The 18,745-nt window shown below is 48.3% G+C and overlaps 1 protein-coding gene across 7 annotated transcripts in view; it reads right to left on the minus strand.

Moving 5' to 3' along the window:
* The window catches only part of NEDD4L (NEDD4 like E3 ubiquitin protein ligase), a 328,121-nt gene extending 309,839 nt beyond the window's left edge, over window positions 1–18,282 (minus strand). For 4 of the 7 annotated variants that reach the window (XM_025886469.2, XM_073898118.1, XM_025886467.2 and 1 more), the window contains exon 1: window positions 2,684–3,153. In XM_025886469.2, the coding sequence (XP_025742254.1) occupies window positions 2,684–2,857 (174 nt within the window). In that variant the 5' untranslated portion in view covers window positions 2,858–3,153. Of the gene's footprint in view, window positions 1–2,683; window positions 3,155–17,911 lie in introns of those variants that run through there. The other 3 variants (XM_025886468.2, XM_073898119.1, XM_073898122.1) reach the window with 3 other exon arrangements.
* Window positions 18,283–18,745: the final 463 nt, after the last annotated feature.

The following is an 18,745-nucleotide window of genomic DNA, read 5'->3' on the forward strand; positions in this document are numbered from 1 at the left end:
AAAAAATACAATAAAATAAAATCATAGTTCAACTGAATTAGGTTGGGAATTAGATTTGTAATGAATCTGCACATTGGTTTTAGTGATCATTATGGTGATACATGCACTATAAACATGTTAATTCCTTTTATGTTTAGACATATTTTAAGACATTATAATAAAAAATAAATTTAAGGCCACACGTGGTGTCCCCACTAATGTTTTCTCTCTAAAGGAGGTCTACTCTATAAAAGCTTTAAAAAATACTGTATCAAGTTGCCTGTGGTCTTCCCACCCCAAAAAGGAAACGCAATTAATTTGTTCTTCCCAAGGCAAGCAATATAGAATAAGGTCTTCCTCACTGGGAAATCTTGGGGCAGAAGAAAGCTCAACCCAATCAGTTAAGCACTGAATAATATTAACATTAATATAGTGAATAAACGTTTGTTACGTTTGTTATGTTGATGGTTATGCCTCAATATAGAGACAACTTTACTAGAGTTCGTTTCACAGATCATGCCTTCAGTTTATCAAAACTACCTACTACTACTTTTGAGTTATGCTTATGAACCTAAACAAGGGATCTGAAACGCAGAAACTACACGAGTTCAATGCTGAATGTGGTCTAATCCAGGCTAGCGACCACTAACACCAAGATGGAAGCAAACAATGAAGTTTTAGGTCCTCCTTGTCTCATTTTCATCCTGATTTTGTATCCATCTGTGCCATAATGAAAACATGAACTCTCCCAACAGAAACCTTTGTGGCTCTACTGTTGGTTTGCCAAACTCCTCGGTACTCCCTGAGCATCAACTTTCTAGCAGATCTGACAACAGATTAGCAGGTGCAGCAAACAGGACTCCCCCAAAGCACTGGCCGGACTAAAGAACCCCATCTGTTTCAGGACAACAGATCCAATGGGTGAAAGACAGAAACTTCATGCTCACCAAATGGTCCCAGCAGCCCAAGCGCCAGGACACCGTGTGGCCAGCAAAAAATAAGACTACACAACACAAAGACTGTTTTAAACAGACAAATCATGCCCATAAAAGTTCCTATCCCAATTTCAGTGGGGCAGCCTCCTTCACATCACCATCCAAGACTAGATCCTAAAATATGTAACTCTGAAAATATCAGTAATAGGATATCATGGACAGTTCAACTATGAGAACTTGATCCCAAAGCTCTAATCTCACGAGCTATCAAGGAAGGCTGCTAATACATCCAAAATCTGCCCAGGAGCTGGATAATAATTCGAAAACCCATTAGAAAATTAGCAACTGTATCCTGAGCTACCAAAAGCTGTCTGGTCATTCTAGACCACACTAAAACAAACCGATTCTCAAAAGGGCCCCTTACCTCTGGCAAATCAATGTATTTTTAAATTTATCTCTAAATCCAGAGCAGTCCTATGGGATCTTCCAAATTCCCCTCTTCATGCTATCTCTTCCTAAAGGGATACTTAGTAATTAAATTACTAAGAGGGGCCTGCAATAGTTCATATGCACAAGGAATAAACAGGGTTTGGAATGAAAATTTCTGCATTTTTGGTTATCATAAATTAACAGTAGTATTTTTAAAGGAAAAGATAGTATGTGTTCCCATATTTAGACCTGCAGGGGGACGCCAACGTCTAAATGATCATATTTCTGTGAAATCCTCACTGTAAGACCTTCAGGATTGGAAAATGCAGAGCTATTCGATCCTATGCAGAGCTGAGTATAAATAACCACCTTCCTTCCTGCCTCCTCCAGTCTGGAGCCAACGCTACAGAAAAAGAACCTCACGGTCTGACGAGCCTCTTCCTTTGCAGCAATGTGAGGAAGAAGAGCAGCAGGGAGAACTGAGAAGACATGTCTGGATTCTGACATGGGTTCAAATGCCGACTCTGGCACTTACTAGCAGCTCCCTGGCTTTGAACCTGTTCCCCACTAAGCCTTGGTTTTCTCACTGGAAAAATGTGAAAGATGGAATTTATAACGTCTCATGATTGGTTCACGGGTTAAGTTAGATAGCTACGTAAAACTGATACATATACTGGAGTGGAATTGCTCAACCTTGGCACTACTGGCATTCGGGGCCAGGTATTTCTTCGTTGTCAGGGATGCCCTGTGCCTTGCAGGATGTTTAACAGCATCCCCTGCCTCTAACCCACTAGACTCCAGTAGCACCTCCCAAGTTGTGACAACCAACAATGTCTCCAGGCATAGCCAAATGTTGGAGGGGGTTATGTCCCCCAGTTTAGAACCTTTATACTAGGTATTTAATAAATGCAGGTTTCGGGGCACCTGGGTGGCTCAGCTGGTTAAGCATCTGCCTTTGGCTCAGGTCATGATCTCAGGATCCTGGGATCGAGCCCCACATTGGGCTCTACACTCAGACTCAGGGAAGTCTGCTCAAGGATTCTCCCTCCGTTCCTCCCTCCCCTCACACACAGGCTCTAAAATAAGTACATCTTTAAAAAAATAATAGTAATAAGAAAAAATAGATGTAGGTTTCTCCCTTCCTCCCATTAATGTAGCCCCCGGAAACAAGAAAGGTAGGTGATTATTCTACAGTCCTTTTTTCTCATCTCATCAGCCAGTCATCAATCCAGTGCCACCTGCATCCTAAATACCTCCTGCATTTATCCCCCTTGCTGGTTCCTACAGTCATCACCACCCTCTGTACCTGGCCAGCTGCGTGACCACCCACCATTACTCACCTCACATCCACTCTCCCCTTGCTGCATGGTGAGCACCAAAAAAGCACCATCAACACCGGTTTCCCAAAGTCCCTCAGAGGATGGGTACCCAGTTCCTCGACGAGGTCCACACAGCCACTTCTTCTCTGCCTTTCCATCTGGCCACGAGGGCCTCCGCGGTGCCCTCCTCCCCATCCCTGAAGAACTGTCCTGAGACCCCGGGGCGTGGTGGTTCCACCCACGGTCCTGGGAGCCAGACTGCCCGGATTCAAGTCCTGGCTCTGCCAGCTACTGGCTCGGTGATGCTCTGAGCGAGTCAGTTAACACCTCTGTGCGTCAGTCTCTCACCCTGACCCGGTATGACGGAGCCAGGAGGACCCACCTCCAAGAGCTGATGTAACGATTAGGTGAGTCCGCTTTTATAAGACCTTAATATCTGCACCTCGCATGTGGGAAGTGCTCAAATTTTAGCTGTTCACTTATTTTCATCTAAAACTCAGCTCAGAAGCTCACTTTGTGAAACTGGACACCCTGGCGGGCTTCTCCACCTATCTTCATGCCCCAGACCCCAAAGCAACGTCCTGTACAGATGTTTCTGCTGCTTCACGGCCACCACGTGCCATCGCGGTCTTGGGCGGGGCTCAAACACATCACAACACTTCCCGGAAGCCAGAGCTGCATGCCCCGCCCCCACCTCCGTCCCCAGCACAACATCAGGCCCGGGAGGTGTGCACTCCAGCCAAGACCCTTGCAGATCAGACAATCTCATCAGATCTGCTGGCCCAAAAAAAAAAAAAAAAAAAAAGAGAGAGAGAGAGAGAGAGAAAGTTCTTTTTAAGATCTTTTTGAATCCTAAATTGTTCATGCCATAGAGATTATCCCTTTTTTCTCGTCTATTCCATGACCTAGAATTTAGGAGGGGAAGGAGAAGACGTAAGAGTAAAATCCGAACTGGACAGACACACCTATTGCCTCTCCAAGCCCCAAGGAGGCAAATACATTCAACAGAAGGGCACAGATTCGCCTTTGATCCTCTGACACACCCTGGGTTTTATTTTCCACAGATTCTTAAAAGGGCAAAGAAACGGTTGAAGCTGTCATTGTCCATACCAGAGCACCTGCTTGAAATGCCATTTTGCAGACTCCAGGCAGAATTCAGCCTGCCTGGCAAAGAAAGGCGTGGTCCTTGTTGCCTGGGCGTTAAAATCACAATAATAAGAAAACTAAGCAGTTGCTCCTTCAACAGGGACATTATGGAATCTGGACTTGCCAACCCACCTCAACCTGTCCATGAAAGGGCATTCCTGTCCCTTCCTGCAATTATTAACCTTTTTGTGTATTAAGACCAGCCTCATTCTAACAAGACTAAAGTTACTTTAAAATATAAGCGTATAAAAGCATTTCAAAGAGGGCAATGGGAGAGAGAAGGTCGAGGACACCAGGAAGCGTACTGTGGCTATCGACCACGAATTAGAAGGGTAATTCCCAAGCTTGACATTCCATCTGAAAGGTGAAAAATCTCTCTCAATTCTCCTCTGTGCAGACTTAAAATTCTGGGTTGTGATTCCATTCAGGAGACATGAACTAGGTGTGCATCATGTGGCACTGGCTGCCACCAGGCTGGTTCCCAGAGCCCAGCAAGGCCATGCCAGCTCTGCATGTTTGGTGCCGACTCAGTGCTCCGTGCCCTTCCAGCTGTAGGGAAACTCACACCCATGACCCCCGTCCACCATCATCTGGCCTTCACTAGGCAGGAGGAGGTCAGCACTGATGTACTGGCGTTTCACCTCCTTGGCCTGAGGCAGATGAAGGGTCACCTATGCCAAGAGAACCAGAGATGGTTTCGAATGCAGGCCCAGAAACCCCACAGCGATGATCACACCAAGCTCACTGTGTAGGCAGATCCCCTCACTGCACCAATTTCTCCCTCTCCGCACACAAATACACTCTGGGGTCTCCCAACTTCAGAAAACATCCTCCAGGACCCATTCCTTGCTCTCCAGCGCCACAGGTCTCCACTCGTGTTCATAGCGAAATTCCTCCCCAGAGCCGCCTCCAGTCCCCACCTGTGTCTGCTCCCCTCCCAGGGCATCCATTCTCACCCCTCCTAGCACAGCTTTCAGCCGGGCCACCAACGTGTGCGCCCCAGGCCCCCCAGCACTTGGCCCCCACAGCACCAGGCGCACTGGCCGGTCCCACCCCAATGGCCACCCTCCTTGCCCAGGGCCTCCACCTGCATCCTCACCTTCCCGAGTCCCAAGCCTTAAGTGTCAACTAGACACCAGGCGCTCCAACGTCCCATCCCCGGCCCGAGGGCTCCACTGGGTTCTAGACACTCATATCCCCCTGCCTGTGGGCATCACCCCGACGCTTCATAGCTCTATCACTTTTAGCCTCATCGACACAGACCTGCTGATCTCCCGATTTCCCCCCAATCTTGTTCTTTCCATCCATTACACACACACACACACACACACACACACACACACACACACACACCTGCTGCCGTGCCCCAGCCTGGATCCCAGCTTGCCACACCTCCTCGTAGACCAGTACCACAGCTCCCTGACTGGCCTCCCTGCTTTCACTCCTGCCCCACCCCCAACAACCCCTTCTCCAGAGTCGCTTCAAGTCACAAGTCAGATCCCACTACTCCCCTGCCAGAAACCCTCCAACCCGGCTTCCCACCGCACTGAGGAAACCTCAGCCCTCCACACTGGCTGTCAAGGCCATTCCTGATCTGTCCGCTGTCCCCCTCTCTGACCCCACTGCCTGCGAGGCCCCCCATGCTCCAGCCACTCTGGTTTTCCTTCTGTTCCTCCTGCTCATTTTCATCTTGGGGCCTTCACGTTTGCTCTTCCCCCATCTGGAACATTCTGTCTCCAAACCTCAAGTAGCTGGCAATACCTCATTCGGGCTCAGCTCAATCCCTATCATATCCCCTATTATACTGCAGGCCCCTGGACCTGTAGCACTTGGGGGGGGGCACTCAGCCCCCATCGAGGACACGAAAACATGTCATAGCCTCTCCCTGATGCAGGGATGGCCATAGCTCAACACACACACACCGCATCGCCTCACTACTGCGAACACTCATTTAACATTTATAATGGGCCCAATTCATGCTTAGCGGGGTCTTCTTTGTGGGGGGGGAGATGCTGTGCTGCCCAGCATCTGAAAACAATTCTTATGTCTGGGGATCCCCCACAGTGTGACTTCTGGTGGGAGGCCAGGCCTACCTCCCCCAACAGAAACCAAACATTTCAGAAAGGAGGAACAAAGCCCTCCTACCCCTCCCCTGGCAGCAAGGGTTGCTGGCACATGACCGAGACTGGCCAAGGCCTCTGAGAGGCAGGATGCAGGAACAGAAGTGGTGCAGCAGGCCCGAGACTGCTCTCCTTACAAAAGCCTGCTTTCAGGACTGGCCCTTGGCTGGTGTCTGGGAACTCGAATGGTCAACGGTTCCTTCCACAGACAGAAAATGTTCCCGAAATGAGAAGTGTGCCTCACTGGGCCCAGAGACTGTGCCAACCACGTGGTTCATGCTGAACACTGACTCCCCTTCCCGGAGTCTGGAATGGTCGTACGTGCTGGACAGAAGGTGCTTACAGGAGCAGGCCCTGATAAAATCCCTGGCACGGAGTCTCTAGGAGCTTCCCCGATGGACGACATTGCACACACATGGGCACAACCGCCACTGGAGGAATTAAGCGCATCCCGTGTGCCGCCCCTCGGAGAGACTCCCGGAAGCTCAGAACCTGGCTTCCTCTGGACCTCACTACATGCAGCTTTTCTTTAGATTTTGCTCGGTATCCTATCACTGTAATAAACCGTAACTGTGAGTACAACCATTTCTGGGTCTGGTGAGTCCTCCTCTCGAATCACCGAACCCGAATGGTTGTGAGGACTGCCAACACGGGTAAGAAAGAAGACAGCTGGTGCGGCCCCCGCGACACCGCCTCCGGAGCCAGATGTGCAGCGGGGGTGTGGGCGGCACTCAGTGGCAGGAGCCAGGGTTCTCTGGCCATGATCTGGGGTGCCCAGCCTCCCCTGGCCCCTGACTGCTATCTAGGCCTGGGTCTCTAGTTTGACAGGTACTTCTGTGCTATCCAAAATGCCTTCAATAAATCCCTTTCTGCTTAAACTCATCAGAATTGGTCAGTGTTGCTCGCAATCAAGAGCCCTAACTACAACAGATTTTGTGTAAAATAAGGGCTATAAATAAAATTGGAATGGCTGAGTCAGGGGGCAGGTAGGGGGTCCTGTGGGTCCCAAAGCCCCAGTCTGGGGAAGTTGGCCCTTCTGAATAGGCAGAGCAAAGGCAGAGTGGATTCAAGTGCCTGGATGGCTACTGGACCCAAACTCTGTGCCGATCATTCAAGGCTCCTTTCAAACTGCCTGGAGGTAGAAGCCCTAGGAATGAACAGGGCATGGAGACCAGTCACTAAGACAAAGAAATTCCCAGAACCACAGACCTCATCTAGATAAGGTCACTGGCTGTTCTTACCAGCCCAAGGAATTGACTAGAAGCAAATAAACTCAGACACTAAGTTTTCACAGGAGCAATCCTGCTGCCAAACATTCAGATCAGAGGACACTAGCCTGTGGCTGTTCAACCCCAGACACACAACCCTAAAGCCCCAAACTCACACCCAGCAGGACCCAAGAAGGGGCAGTCTGCCAGTGCTGGCCCCAGCCAGGTGCAGCTGCAGAGGACAGGGACTGCAGGAGGGTCTCACACTGGGCCTAATCCAGCAAAGCCAGAAGCTGCCAGACTAGCTGACCAGCCAGGGACTCCTTGCTAGTCCTGATCCGCCAGCTACCACACTGAGTTTTCTTATTTTTCCCCTCTCCAAGTGGGAGGTTTATTGTAGCATCCTACTCTTTCTTCACAGTTGTAGGTTGATGTTTGGGGGACCACACCTATTCAGCCATTAAGTCACTAGACCATTAAAAAAAAAAAAAAAAAAAAACTCCTTTCAGGTGTTAGAGAAGGGACAGTGTATCGCCCAGAGATCCTTGCAATACTTAAATGAATTATTTGGGTTGCCTCCTTAGACAAAGGGAGCATGTGATCTCACAGAGCCATGGGTATTTCTAAGGTGTACACAACTGAAGGTGGATGAATTATCCAGCAGGTGGAATGTAGGGTCATCATGGACTTCACCTCAGCTCAAGGGATAAACCCTTAGAACACTAAAGGTAATTCCATCCCCTCCTTGCCATTAGCTGGCTGAGAGATAAGCAGATCGAAACTTCCTTGGCCATGGGACACAAGAGATTGCCTGGGTGTTTCTGGAAATGAAATTTCTTTAATCTTAAAGAGAAAGACACAGGAAGCCATTCCCTTTGCTCTGCAAATAGGAAAAAAGAACGAGGCTCTGGTTACCACTGGCAGCCACCTGAGGACCCATAGGTCTCTGAAAAGGGCTAGACTTTAAACAATGGAGTAAAGAATGGAACTTGATTCCTTAATGACATCACTGAGCTGGCACAGGTCCTTACTGTCCAGGTGGGCGCTTAACAGACACAAAACTGAGCGAGAGATAATGTTCATCTCCATGACAACTGTCAATAATCTGCCATAATACACAAAATGAGATTGGCCAACTCAAGCACCACAGTTCTGTGAACGGGAACTTACTGCCAGGCTGTAAGGAGGAAGAAGGGAGTGTGGTATGAGTGCAAGGAGCCCAGCGCCACATTAAACACACTGGAAGATGCATCCTTAGGTCAGAAATATTAAAAGCAGTGGGGGTTGGGGGAGACACAAAGAGTCAAGTGTCAGATGACACATAATGTGACATCTGTCAACTGCACCCTTTTGTTCGGGAAGGGACCACCATGAAACGTACTCGGACGTGCTGATACTGGATGGACATTACAAGTCTGCCCCAAGGCCAAACGAAGAGCAGCTTCCAGATACTTAGATATTTGCACAGATGATGAAAGCCGTGCACAAGTTCCATTCTGACACCTAAAATGATTCAGGGCTGCACCAAGGTGCGAAGGCAAAACCCAAGGACACAAAAAGAGAAACAGATTTCAGTTTTTGTTTTTTATAGTGCACACAAAAAATTTCAGAGAACATAAAATGCTACTAAAGATTTAAATTATTTCTATGCAACTGTAACACACAGAAGGATGAAAATACAAATTTGAAGTGCCCATGGTGGAGAAAACAAAACCTCTGTTCTACAAGCTCCAAGTGAAAAGAAGTCTAATTTCCCAGTCACTTTGTTTGAAAAGTGCCCCATCCTTCACCTATCCCTCCACTTCCCACATTGGTGGGGAGCTCCTCAAAAGCACGAGTGGCAATGCGACGACCTTGACATCCTTAAACACAGAGCACACAGCAGGCCCTCGATGAACATATGTTCAACTGAACACACACTATCAGTATTCTGAGCAAGTGCTCTCATTTTTACCCAAAGCCTGAAGTACTACAAGCATTTGGGAGGTTTCTTTCTATCTCACTTTGAAACTTACTTTTATATTAAGAAAAACTTCCCTGTAGAAAAATGTAAGAAAAATATAAAAAGGCAATGAAAATCACACCTGAAATCCCTTTGCTCAAAGATAACCGCCATCGACATCCTGGGATACATCTCCAGTCATTTTTCCCTATGCATAAATACTTTTAGCACAATGAGATTGTACCGCACCCACTATTTTGTAACCGACTTTTTCCAGTTAGATGAGTGGCCTCTCCACGTTATTAAATACTCCCCAATACCTCCCCTGCCCTGCCAGCCACCCCCATTACTGCAGGATGCTCTTCTCTACCTCACTTCTCAAAGAAGCAAAGGAAAAGCTCTTAGCCCAAGCTCAACGTGTTCTCTTTCACTAGTAACAGCCAGGGAAATGAAGACATCTCCTCCAAAGGCAGGTGGTATGGCACATACCAATTTCTCAATTATCAGCATCAACATACTCTAGAACTCAAATATCAACACAGGGTTCAGCCCCTCCAGACAGAGCTTAAGTCAAGTGCCACATTCATGTATCCTCTGGAGTTATTAACAAATGGGGAAGATGTGCAGTCGGTTCAAAGTTGAGAAACGACCTGCCTGCTGTTCTGCTCACATCCAATTATCACACCGCAGACACGGAGCACCAAAGGGACTGGAGGAGGGTAAAAGGAAGCAAACGGATTCTCAGTTTTGCTTCTTCTTTAAACCTCACACTCCTTCCCCTTTCCAACCCAAACTGCCAAAGATGAAGTTGGTACTAGGCTAACACTCGAAGATGAATCACTTATTAACTGAGAGGGGGGAGAAATGGAGACTTAGAGGAAAAAAAGCAAGCAAGCACAGGTTTTCAACAGACTTTGGTTCTAAAGGTAGTTGGCAGATTTGAGAGTAAGTATGTGGAGCTTTTAATTCCATGAGATACACACTGAGCGCTTACTAAGCAAATTCTCTAAATAGCTTAGGCTTGCTTTTGTTTTGTGGGGATGCGGATGGGGGTGGGGGGGAGAGACACCAGACCAAAATAACTTCCAGTATTTAAAAAAACAAGACATACATGTGTAAGTAAAACTAACCCATTCAACAAACATCTTCGTTTAAAAAGGAAAAATCCAAAATCAAAAAAAATCAAAAAACAAAAAGGAAAAAATCAAAAGATCTTTATCTTCTCCATTACCTCTGACCCAAGCCTGTCTCCACTAGAGTCCTCATTCCTGTGACTTCTAACAGTTGCCAAAACATCCATGAACATTCGAAATCCTATAGATCCCTGAACAAAACTAAGTTTGCATTTCGAGACATTAATCCGCAACAGATGTGCCACAGAGGCGGTTTGGTGGGACTTCCCGCCAGATATAAACGTGCTGGCGATCTTCCCCAAGGGCGATGCTCTCCCGCTGTGAAGTCCGGCCTCACAGCGCGCTCTGAAAGGCACACTACAAAACACGATCCACAGCTGCATCCAGGAGAGCGAGGAGAGCCAGGCCTTCAATGCAGCTGGAAAGTGCAAACTGTGCTGAGGCCAGACCAAGACTCACAGGCACAACACAGCCCCTGTCGCTGCACCACAGGGTCCCCCGCTGGGGTCCGCTGGAGGTGGCCAGTCATGCGCAGAGGCAGAAGGAGCACATGGCCTCCGCCCGGCCGACAGAAGATGGACAGTGCCTGAGCCACTCATGCAATCCATCCAAACTTCACTCCAGTGTGCCCGGGACACCTCGGTGCACCGGAGTGCAGACACACTGCAGGCGATGGGACACGACCCTGACCAGCCATGGCCAGTCCATCCCCTCGGTGGGACCACGATCCCTACAAGCCCTTCCAAGTTCCATCTTGGATTTCACATCGCAGCATCTTACACTAAAACAGTCACTTTTCGGGGACCTGGGTGGCTCAGTCGGTTAAGCATCCGACTCTCGGTTTCAGCTCAGGTCATGATCTCAGGGTCCTGGGATTGAGTCCCGCACTGGGCTCCCTGCTCAGCGGGGAGCCTGCTTCTCCCTCTCCCTCTCCCTCTGCCCCTCCCCCTGTTTGTGTCTTGCTCTTTCAAATACATAAGATCGTTCTTAAAAAGATTCTTAAAAGGGGCGCCTGGGTGGCTCAGTCGTTGGGCATCTGCCTTCGGCTCAGGTCATGGTCCCAGGGTCCTGGGATCAAGCCCCGCGTGGGGCTCCCTGCTCAGCGGGAAGCCTGCTTCTCCCTCTCCCACTCGCCCTGCTTGGGTTCTCTCTCTCGCTGTGTCTCTCTGTCAAATAAATAAATAAAATCTTTAAAAAAATTCTTAAAAAACAAAGTCACTTTTCAATGGCCCCTTTTTCTTGGTGAATAGGAGGTATAAAAATACGAACTCTCTCAGTGGATGCCTGCCTGCCAAGAAGTCACCCAACACTGAATTTGATGACAGCAAGGGAATTAGATAGTCTCAACCATTAAACTTGGCAAGTTCTGAATCAATACAGGACTTTGGAGTCTGGGACAAAAAGTCGATTAGAGGGTCAGATTTAAGCTAGTTACCCCAGATACGCTAATGGAATATAGCTTTCCACACCTAAAGGTATTATTACAGTAATAGCTGGCTTTCAGGCCACTCGGGTTCAGAACAAATCATTACAACTCTAACAAGGTCCTATGTGTTCATGAAATATGTGTCCCAGATCTTTACACCGCTGGTTTTCTCTCTGCAGAACCTGAGCCACAGTCTTACCTCAGGAATCAAGAAGTTCTCCAGCAATCAAATACTTGGGAATGGTGATAATTATTCCTCCTCAAAGTCAATGACAATTCCAGAACAGTCCATACAGAACTAGCATTTTTTTTTTTTTTAAGAAGTCCCTATGCACCCAAGAACAAAGGACGTGACCGTGGTTCTCAAAGGAACTTTTCTGTGTGTGTGTTTGTGGGGGGTTTCCCCCCAGATCCAAATGCCTGTTCCTCTTCCAAATTTAGTATGCCCTGGATAAAAGGGTATTTCTTGATACTGCTCGCACTGACAATCACCTTAGGTGTTTTTACTAAACAAATTTTTTTAGTTTGTAGGAAAACATTGGTTTCTAAATCTAGTTTCTTTATCTTCATCGCTAAATTTGGCTCACTTCTATATTCCACCAACAGGCAACTCCCAAAGGAGAGTAGCATCATGAAACAGTACAAACATTGCCACCTATAGTCAGAAAGTGAGATCTGTTTGTTTATAGGGTGACCTGGAAGAGAAACAATACAAGAACAGAAAGTAACATTTGGCCACCCTTCTCATAGCCTTCACCAATCCTACTACCCTAATACTTATTTTCATCATTATTCATATATTATTTTGATCCTCTTTAATATCGATTATCAAAAGTAGTTTGCTTTATTGCCAATTAAATAGATCACTAAGCCAAAAACACTTCAAAGACCTACAACATCAAAACACCCGAAAACTCTTAAGTTAAAATCTCATTTTACTGCTATTCATCTAGAACCCAAAATTCAAGGGCACCAATAAAATCTGTTCAAATAGACCTTTTAACTCAAAATAAAAATGTTAAGATGATCTCAATCTGTCAAAGAGAAACTGATTTATTTCTTTCACCAGTCACATACTACCACGCTTCTATGTTGTTTAAGTAACTGCTGGATGCAGGAAGGCAAGTAAACTAGCAATGGGCATGAAGTTTCTTCCCTCACAGTGAGTGCGGAAGCAATTTAACAGGAACTCAAAAAGCACTGCTGCAATGTGTGACACCATTCCCTAACGTCAGGGATTTCTTCCTGGAGACGTCTCCTAAATATATGGCAAGCATTTTGATGCTCCCAATATCACAAAACAACTTTGCAAGGAAGTTTCCTGGAGATGTGGGTCCTTGCTGCACTGAGGAGATGGCCAAGTACCATTCAACCTCTTCTTAAACTGTGTTCTGCTACGGTAAAGAAACCAGGATGGTCTAGGGATTCCCGTTTTGCCACAGTCCTCATTCCTTTGAACAAAATTATTTTTATTCCCTAAGTTAAGGAAACTGCTTTTCAGGAATGAGGTAATTTAAAGCCTTCTGACTTAAACTGAAAATAAATTAAAATGTCAGTTTCTGCAACTGCCATAGAACCCTTGAAGAAAATAAAAATCTAATGAGAGTAGAACTTTAAGACAATACATTGTATTTGTCGGTTTATAAAATTGCTTTTAAATGTCACAATAAAACCTAGGCCCTTTTAGGGTTTTTCTTCAGTCTTAGCCATCACAATGCAGACTGTTAACTCGAATACGCTCGTGTCCTAGGCATAAAGCACACCAACCAGCACAGCTAGGCTTGATTAAAGCAACTGGAGCTGGAACAAACGGGCAAAGCTTTATCTCCCTCTACAAAACTGCTGTTCAGCCATCCACCTTTAGTCCAGACGATATCTTATTTCCAAAAGCAATCCTGTGATCGTTTGTGCACAGCAACAAAGATGGCATGCAGGGTTTCAAGTAATCTCTCGAAAACACAGACCACTTCCAAAAAATTAACCCTGTTACTTACAGATGGCTATTCAGGTGGCCTAGCTCGTAGGCTCTCTGTTTCTTCTCTGCCAAGGCCCAGTTAAGAGCATTTCCCTGATGCGACCCCTTTTCTCAGAAATCTGACCAGCAACTGACTTGAAAGCGTTGAATGACTAACCTACTGAAACTGACAGCCCAGGGTTATCCCACATTTCTCATGAGAGTCAGGAATTCTAAAACATCCTGAAATAAGGATGCTTCATAAAATTAATGGTATATCATAATGTGACACCAATTGTTTTGTCTTAGCAGTACATAAAATAATGGTGCAGCTTAAAGTTGACAGCATCTTAAAGAAAATATACCTATGCCAACAGTTAAACCTTACAGGTTTGTTATGGAGTAAAAGGAACCCTAAAACGATAAGGAGTAGTGGGGATACTAGCAAATACAGCACTGCTACCACATCTCCAGGGCCACCTACATGGACCCACCAATTGTGCCAGGTGAGAATGGAGCCCCAATGAGGTCAGATCTTTGCCATTTTCTGTAAAAATTCCCAAGCTTTAAAACACAGTGGAGACCATACTAATAAGCAAGCTTCCTGGTCAGTTCAGAACTAGAAGTCTTTGGTTTACAACTTCTGATGTTCATCTCCTTTGCAAATCAACCTCAACAACCTAACTATGAAAACCTTTCAAGATACTTGGAAGAGAGGAAGAATGCTAAAAACTAGGGCTGTGCAATCAACAAAAGAAGTTCAAATCCTGACTCCATAACTTCCTGTGTGTCTTTATGCAGGTCACTTAACATCTCTGAGCCTCCAGTCCTCATCTGTAAATCTTAGCACCCCTTGGGGGCGGGGAGGTTCACGAGGATTAAATGAGACTGAAAGTACAGAAAGCCTTAAAGGTGCTAGGTGCAGCACAGACAATATGAAACATTAGCCAACTATTCTTGTTTGTATAAAACACAGAGGGAGGGTGTCAAAGTACTATCCCACGTCAGCCTGGCCTTCATTTCTATGCCATCTGCCTCACTGTAACCACCCAAAACCTGCCACATCTAGTAAGCAAGCTGTCGTTCAGACTTTAGTGTTTCACCCAGAAATCTTTTCCATGAAGTATACCTTCCTAAGACGTTGTAATAAAAGACTTCGAGAGGTTAACAGTTTATATTCCCAAGTAAACTGCCAAAAAGTGCTACACATTGCCAAAAAAATAAAATAAATAAAAACAAAAAGCAAAACAAAAAACTGCCAAGGAACCAAGCCAGATGCAGCAACGAGTCCAACTGTTCTGATTCCAAACCAAATCTGACACTGGGCCCTGCATCACAAGTTTTGCTAATTTGCTAATCTCTCAACACCAAAGTCCTTCATCTGATGGCAATTTTCAAATTTGGTTTCCCTAAGGTGACCTGATTTAAATCAGTAAATATGAACTCTACCTCTCGAGGAACCTCAGCCAGAAAGACACAAAAGATCAACAGTCCACGCACTCACACAAGTAAAGCCCGTATTTAACCCCTTTCATTCTATAAGCTAGAGGGACCGAGGAAGCAAGGTCCTCTGGTCTTGGCATCCCACAGCAATGCTTCATCACCAGCAATACTTACAGCGAAAGAAATCCTTCTGAGATGGGACAGGACACTAAGTGCACTCCAAACACACAATGCTTTCCATCAACTTCCAAAGAAAATACAAACTTTTAAGAACTGTGCTACGTATGGACACCTATTTTGCTAAGAGATGTGTAAGATAACTCTTATGTAGCCATCAAACTATCTTCAGGTGTGATGTTCCCCAGCACACCAAGTGTGTAAACTGAAGTGCACTCATATTTAACACGCCTTGGAAAATCAACCCTGCCATTGGTTTCATCAGACTGCCTGCCGTAGGCCTGGTTCATTTGTTTTCTTACACTGACTGATTCAGGGGGACAAAACAAGCTGTGCAAATTCAACGATTTGTTAATATTCTACGAAGGCATTCTGATTTTCCAAAGGCTAACCTGACGGCATGAAACCTCCCATAAAAAGCAAATACCATAGAAATGTGAAGTCATCAAAAAAGACCTGCCTTATTTTTTTTCACTGGGAGAAGCTGAAAAAAGACAACAGATGCCGACTTGTCTTTTGTAATGTAATGTGCTGGGGAACTCAACAGTACCAGCAACATTGCCATCACTCATCAAGAAAATGTCTTCATCACCTCCTGCTGTTCCCTACACAGCCCCAACACCCTTCTACCAACATACAGGAGAGAACCCATTCACACACACACACACACACCCCAATTCTGTGTATATTCCATCCTTCACTTTCACACTGGACACCAGTTAAGAAGATCTGAGTTAACTCATCTAAAAAGGCAAGATGTATGCTAGGTAGATGGTGACACTGGATATAAATGTAAACAAAGAATAAACAACAGGGACATGCATTGGACTCATTTATCCAGTTGAATTTCCCAAAACACTGTTAATATCTTTTTCTTCAGCATGCTATTAACAATCATACAATTTAGAACAAGAGAGACCAGAGATGAAGCGCAGCTGTCTCCCCCCCCCAATACCTCAAAAGCCCTTTGTTTAGGAATGTCTGTATCTCAGCACCTTTCTAAGAGCTCACTGCCTGCCATCTACCGCTGCTAATTAAATGGAGAAGTACAGAATGAAAGGGAAAGCTCCTCAAAGTGTAGAAGAGCCTGGGAGAGGAGAACCCCCTGGGTGAAAGAAAAATGATGCTTTTCACCCATCCCCAGGTAACTGCACCAAAAAGGGAAATTATTTTACACGAGCACAGCATGGCAAAGTAATCAAAAACGTAAATCACACATTATTTGCATTGTGATCATTCTTTGATAAACTACATACCACAGCAAGCCTTACCTAGCCCTGTGAAGAAAAAGTCATACCCCCAAACACTCTCCCCACCCCAAGATAACTATTCTATTACACACTTACAAAGCACGCGCGCGCACACACACACACCCCATACCAGAGCAGCAAAGCTGGTGAGAGAGAAGCCATAACGTGGGCAGGTCTAGATAATAGCCTCTCCACTAACCCCGCCCCCAACACCAGAGAAAGAGGGGACCTCAGAAAAGAAAGGAGAGGAAGAAAGAGAAAGCCAGAAATCCTCGAATCTCCAGGCATCAACTTTTCATGAAATGCACAACCAGGATAGGAAATACCTCCCTGCTGAGTAATGCTTCATGGGTTGTAAATTCACCTCTCGAAAGGGGAGCCAAACCTGAGCTCTCACCCCGCCAGATGGCAAACCCCTCCTACCTGCTCCATCCAGCCTGCCGGTCACGCCGCGCCAGCGACAGGCCTCCCACCCCCCTTTTTGGCACAGCAACACACCAATAAGAGCCGAGCGTAGCTGAGGATCGTTTCCAAAGGGGGGAGTGGGAAACCGCGAGGAGAGAGTGAGGGTAAAAACAAAGCTCTTTGCACTCAAACCGACAGCCTTGGGGGCGTGGCTTATTTGATTTGCTCTATTAGTAAAGACGATCAATTGAGCTTTTGTCTCCACCTCACCTACCCGGGATGTGCCGGGCTTGGAATCCTTGGGAGGGAAAAAAAAAAAAAAAAAAGGCAGGGCTGCAAGCTTCCTCCAAGTTTCCAGGAGCACCTGCCACCAAGCTGGCCGTCCTCCCTCACGAAAAAGACCCCGAGATCCACACTCCTGGTTTCGGCTCTGCAAGCCAGAGCGACAGACACACCCAGCTCGAGCGTCTTGCCCACTCCCACCGGGATAAGCACACACTCATCAGAGCACTTGCTGACACTATCACCGGAAAGTTCCGGGGGGAGGGGGGTGAGAACAATTCAGGTTCCTCCGCGGCCCCGGGCCCCCCCGCCCGGCGCGGGCCCCCAGCCGAGACCCAGACGTGACACACATCATGGACTCCCAGGCTGCAAGGGCGAGAGGCGGAAAGTTGCCCAACAGCCCGGGAGACGCGGCTGGGAGAGGAGGGGGAATAGGGGGCCAGAGAGAAGCACGCGCCCTCCTCCCACCCCCAAGGCGGAGAAGCGGCCGAGCGAACCCCGGCTCGAAGGGCGTCGCGCCGCTTTATTTACAAACAATGCATTCCGTGGAGGGCTGGGGAGCGGGGGGACGCGAGCGCGGGGCGATGGGCCCGAGCACACCCCCCCGCCCCCAGCCGGGCCCCGCCGCCCCGCGCCCCGCGTTTGCGGTTCCGCCGCAGGCGCCGGGAACGCGTACCCCGGGGATCGGCCCAGTCCCCACCCCCTGCTGGCGCAGGACTGGGACTCCCCGGGGAGTCCCAGGCGGGAAAGGGGCGCCGCTCACCTCGTCTTCCGAAAGTCCGTAGACCGGCTCCCCGAGCCCGGTCGCCATGGAGCCGGCGCCCCGCGCGGGCTCCGAGGCTCTCCCGGGCGGCTGGGCTGCGGCGCGGGCGGCCGGTCTTCTCTCCTCCTGCGCGCCCGGCCTGCGCGCGTCCCGCCGGAGAGCCGCCGGACGCCGGCAGGTGAGGGAAGCCCGAGCGCGCCCCGGCCGCTCCCTGCGCCGCTTCCTCCCGGAAGGCTGCGGGGCCGTGCGGGCTGGCGGTGCTGAGAGCGTGCCGTGCGGCGGGCGGCGGCGCGGAGCCCGCCGGGCTTTCCCTCCCCGCTCGCCCGGCGGCCGCTCTCCGCCCCTCTCGGAGCCTGCTCTCGGATCTCCGGAACCCGGCTCGCCCGCCCCCTCGCTCGCTCCCTGCGGCCCCCGCTCTCTCCGCCCCGTCCTCCGCCTCCTCCCACCCGGCGCCCAGAGGGGACCCTCCCCGCCTCGCCGGGGCGGGCACACGCGCCCCCCAAGCCAATCACAGGCCCGCCTGGGGGGGCGGGCGGCGGGCTGAGGGGTGGCTGGGTTCTGCCCCCACGCCCACCCCGCCCCCAGGCCTTCCGAGCCGCGCTCGGGGGCTCACCCGGCCTCGGGGCTGCTCCGCCCGGGGTTGGGAGGGAAAGGAGGGTTGCGGGTGCGGGCTTGGCCTTCCGAGCTGACCCACCCTCCCCTTCTAGCTTTCCCTCTGTTTGGGGGAAGGGGCGGCCTGGGCAATTGGGGGGGGGTTGTTGAGGGCATTTTCCCCAAGGGGGAAAAAAAAACACAAAACCCGCTCAGTTCATTCCTCTTCTCCATGGTCTTTTT

This window comes from Callorhinus ursinus, unplaced genomic scaffold, assembly GCF_003265705.2.
Source record: "Callorhinus ursinus isolate GAN/ISIS: 27379988/994484 unplaced genomic scaffold, GSC_fseal_2.0 scaffold11, whole genome shotgun sequence".
NCBI lineage: Eukaryota > Metazoa > Chordata > Mammalia > Carnivora > Otariidae > Callorhinus > Callorhinus ursinus.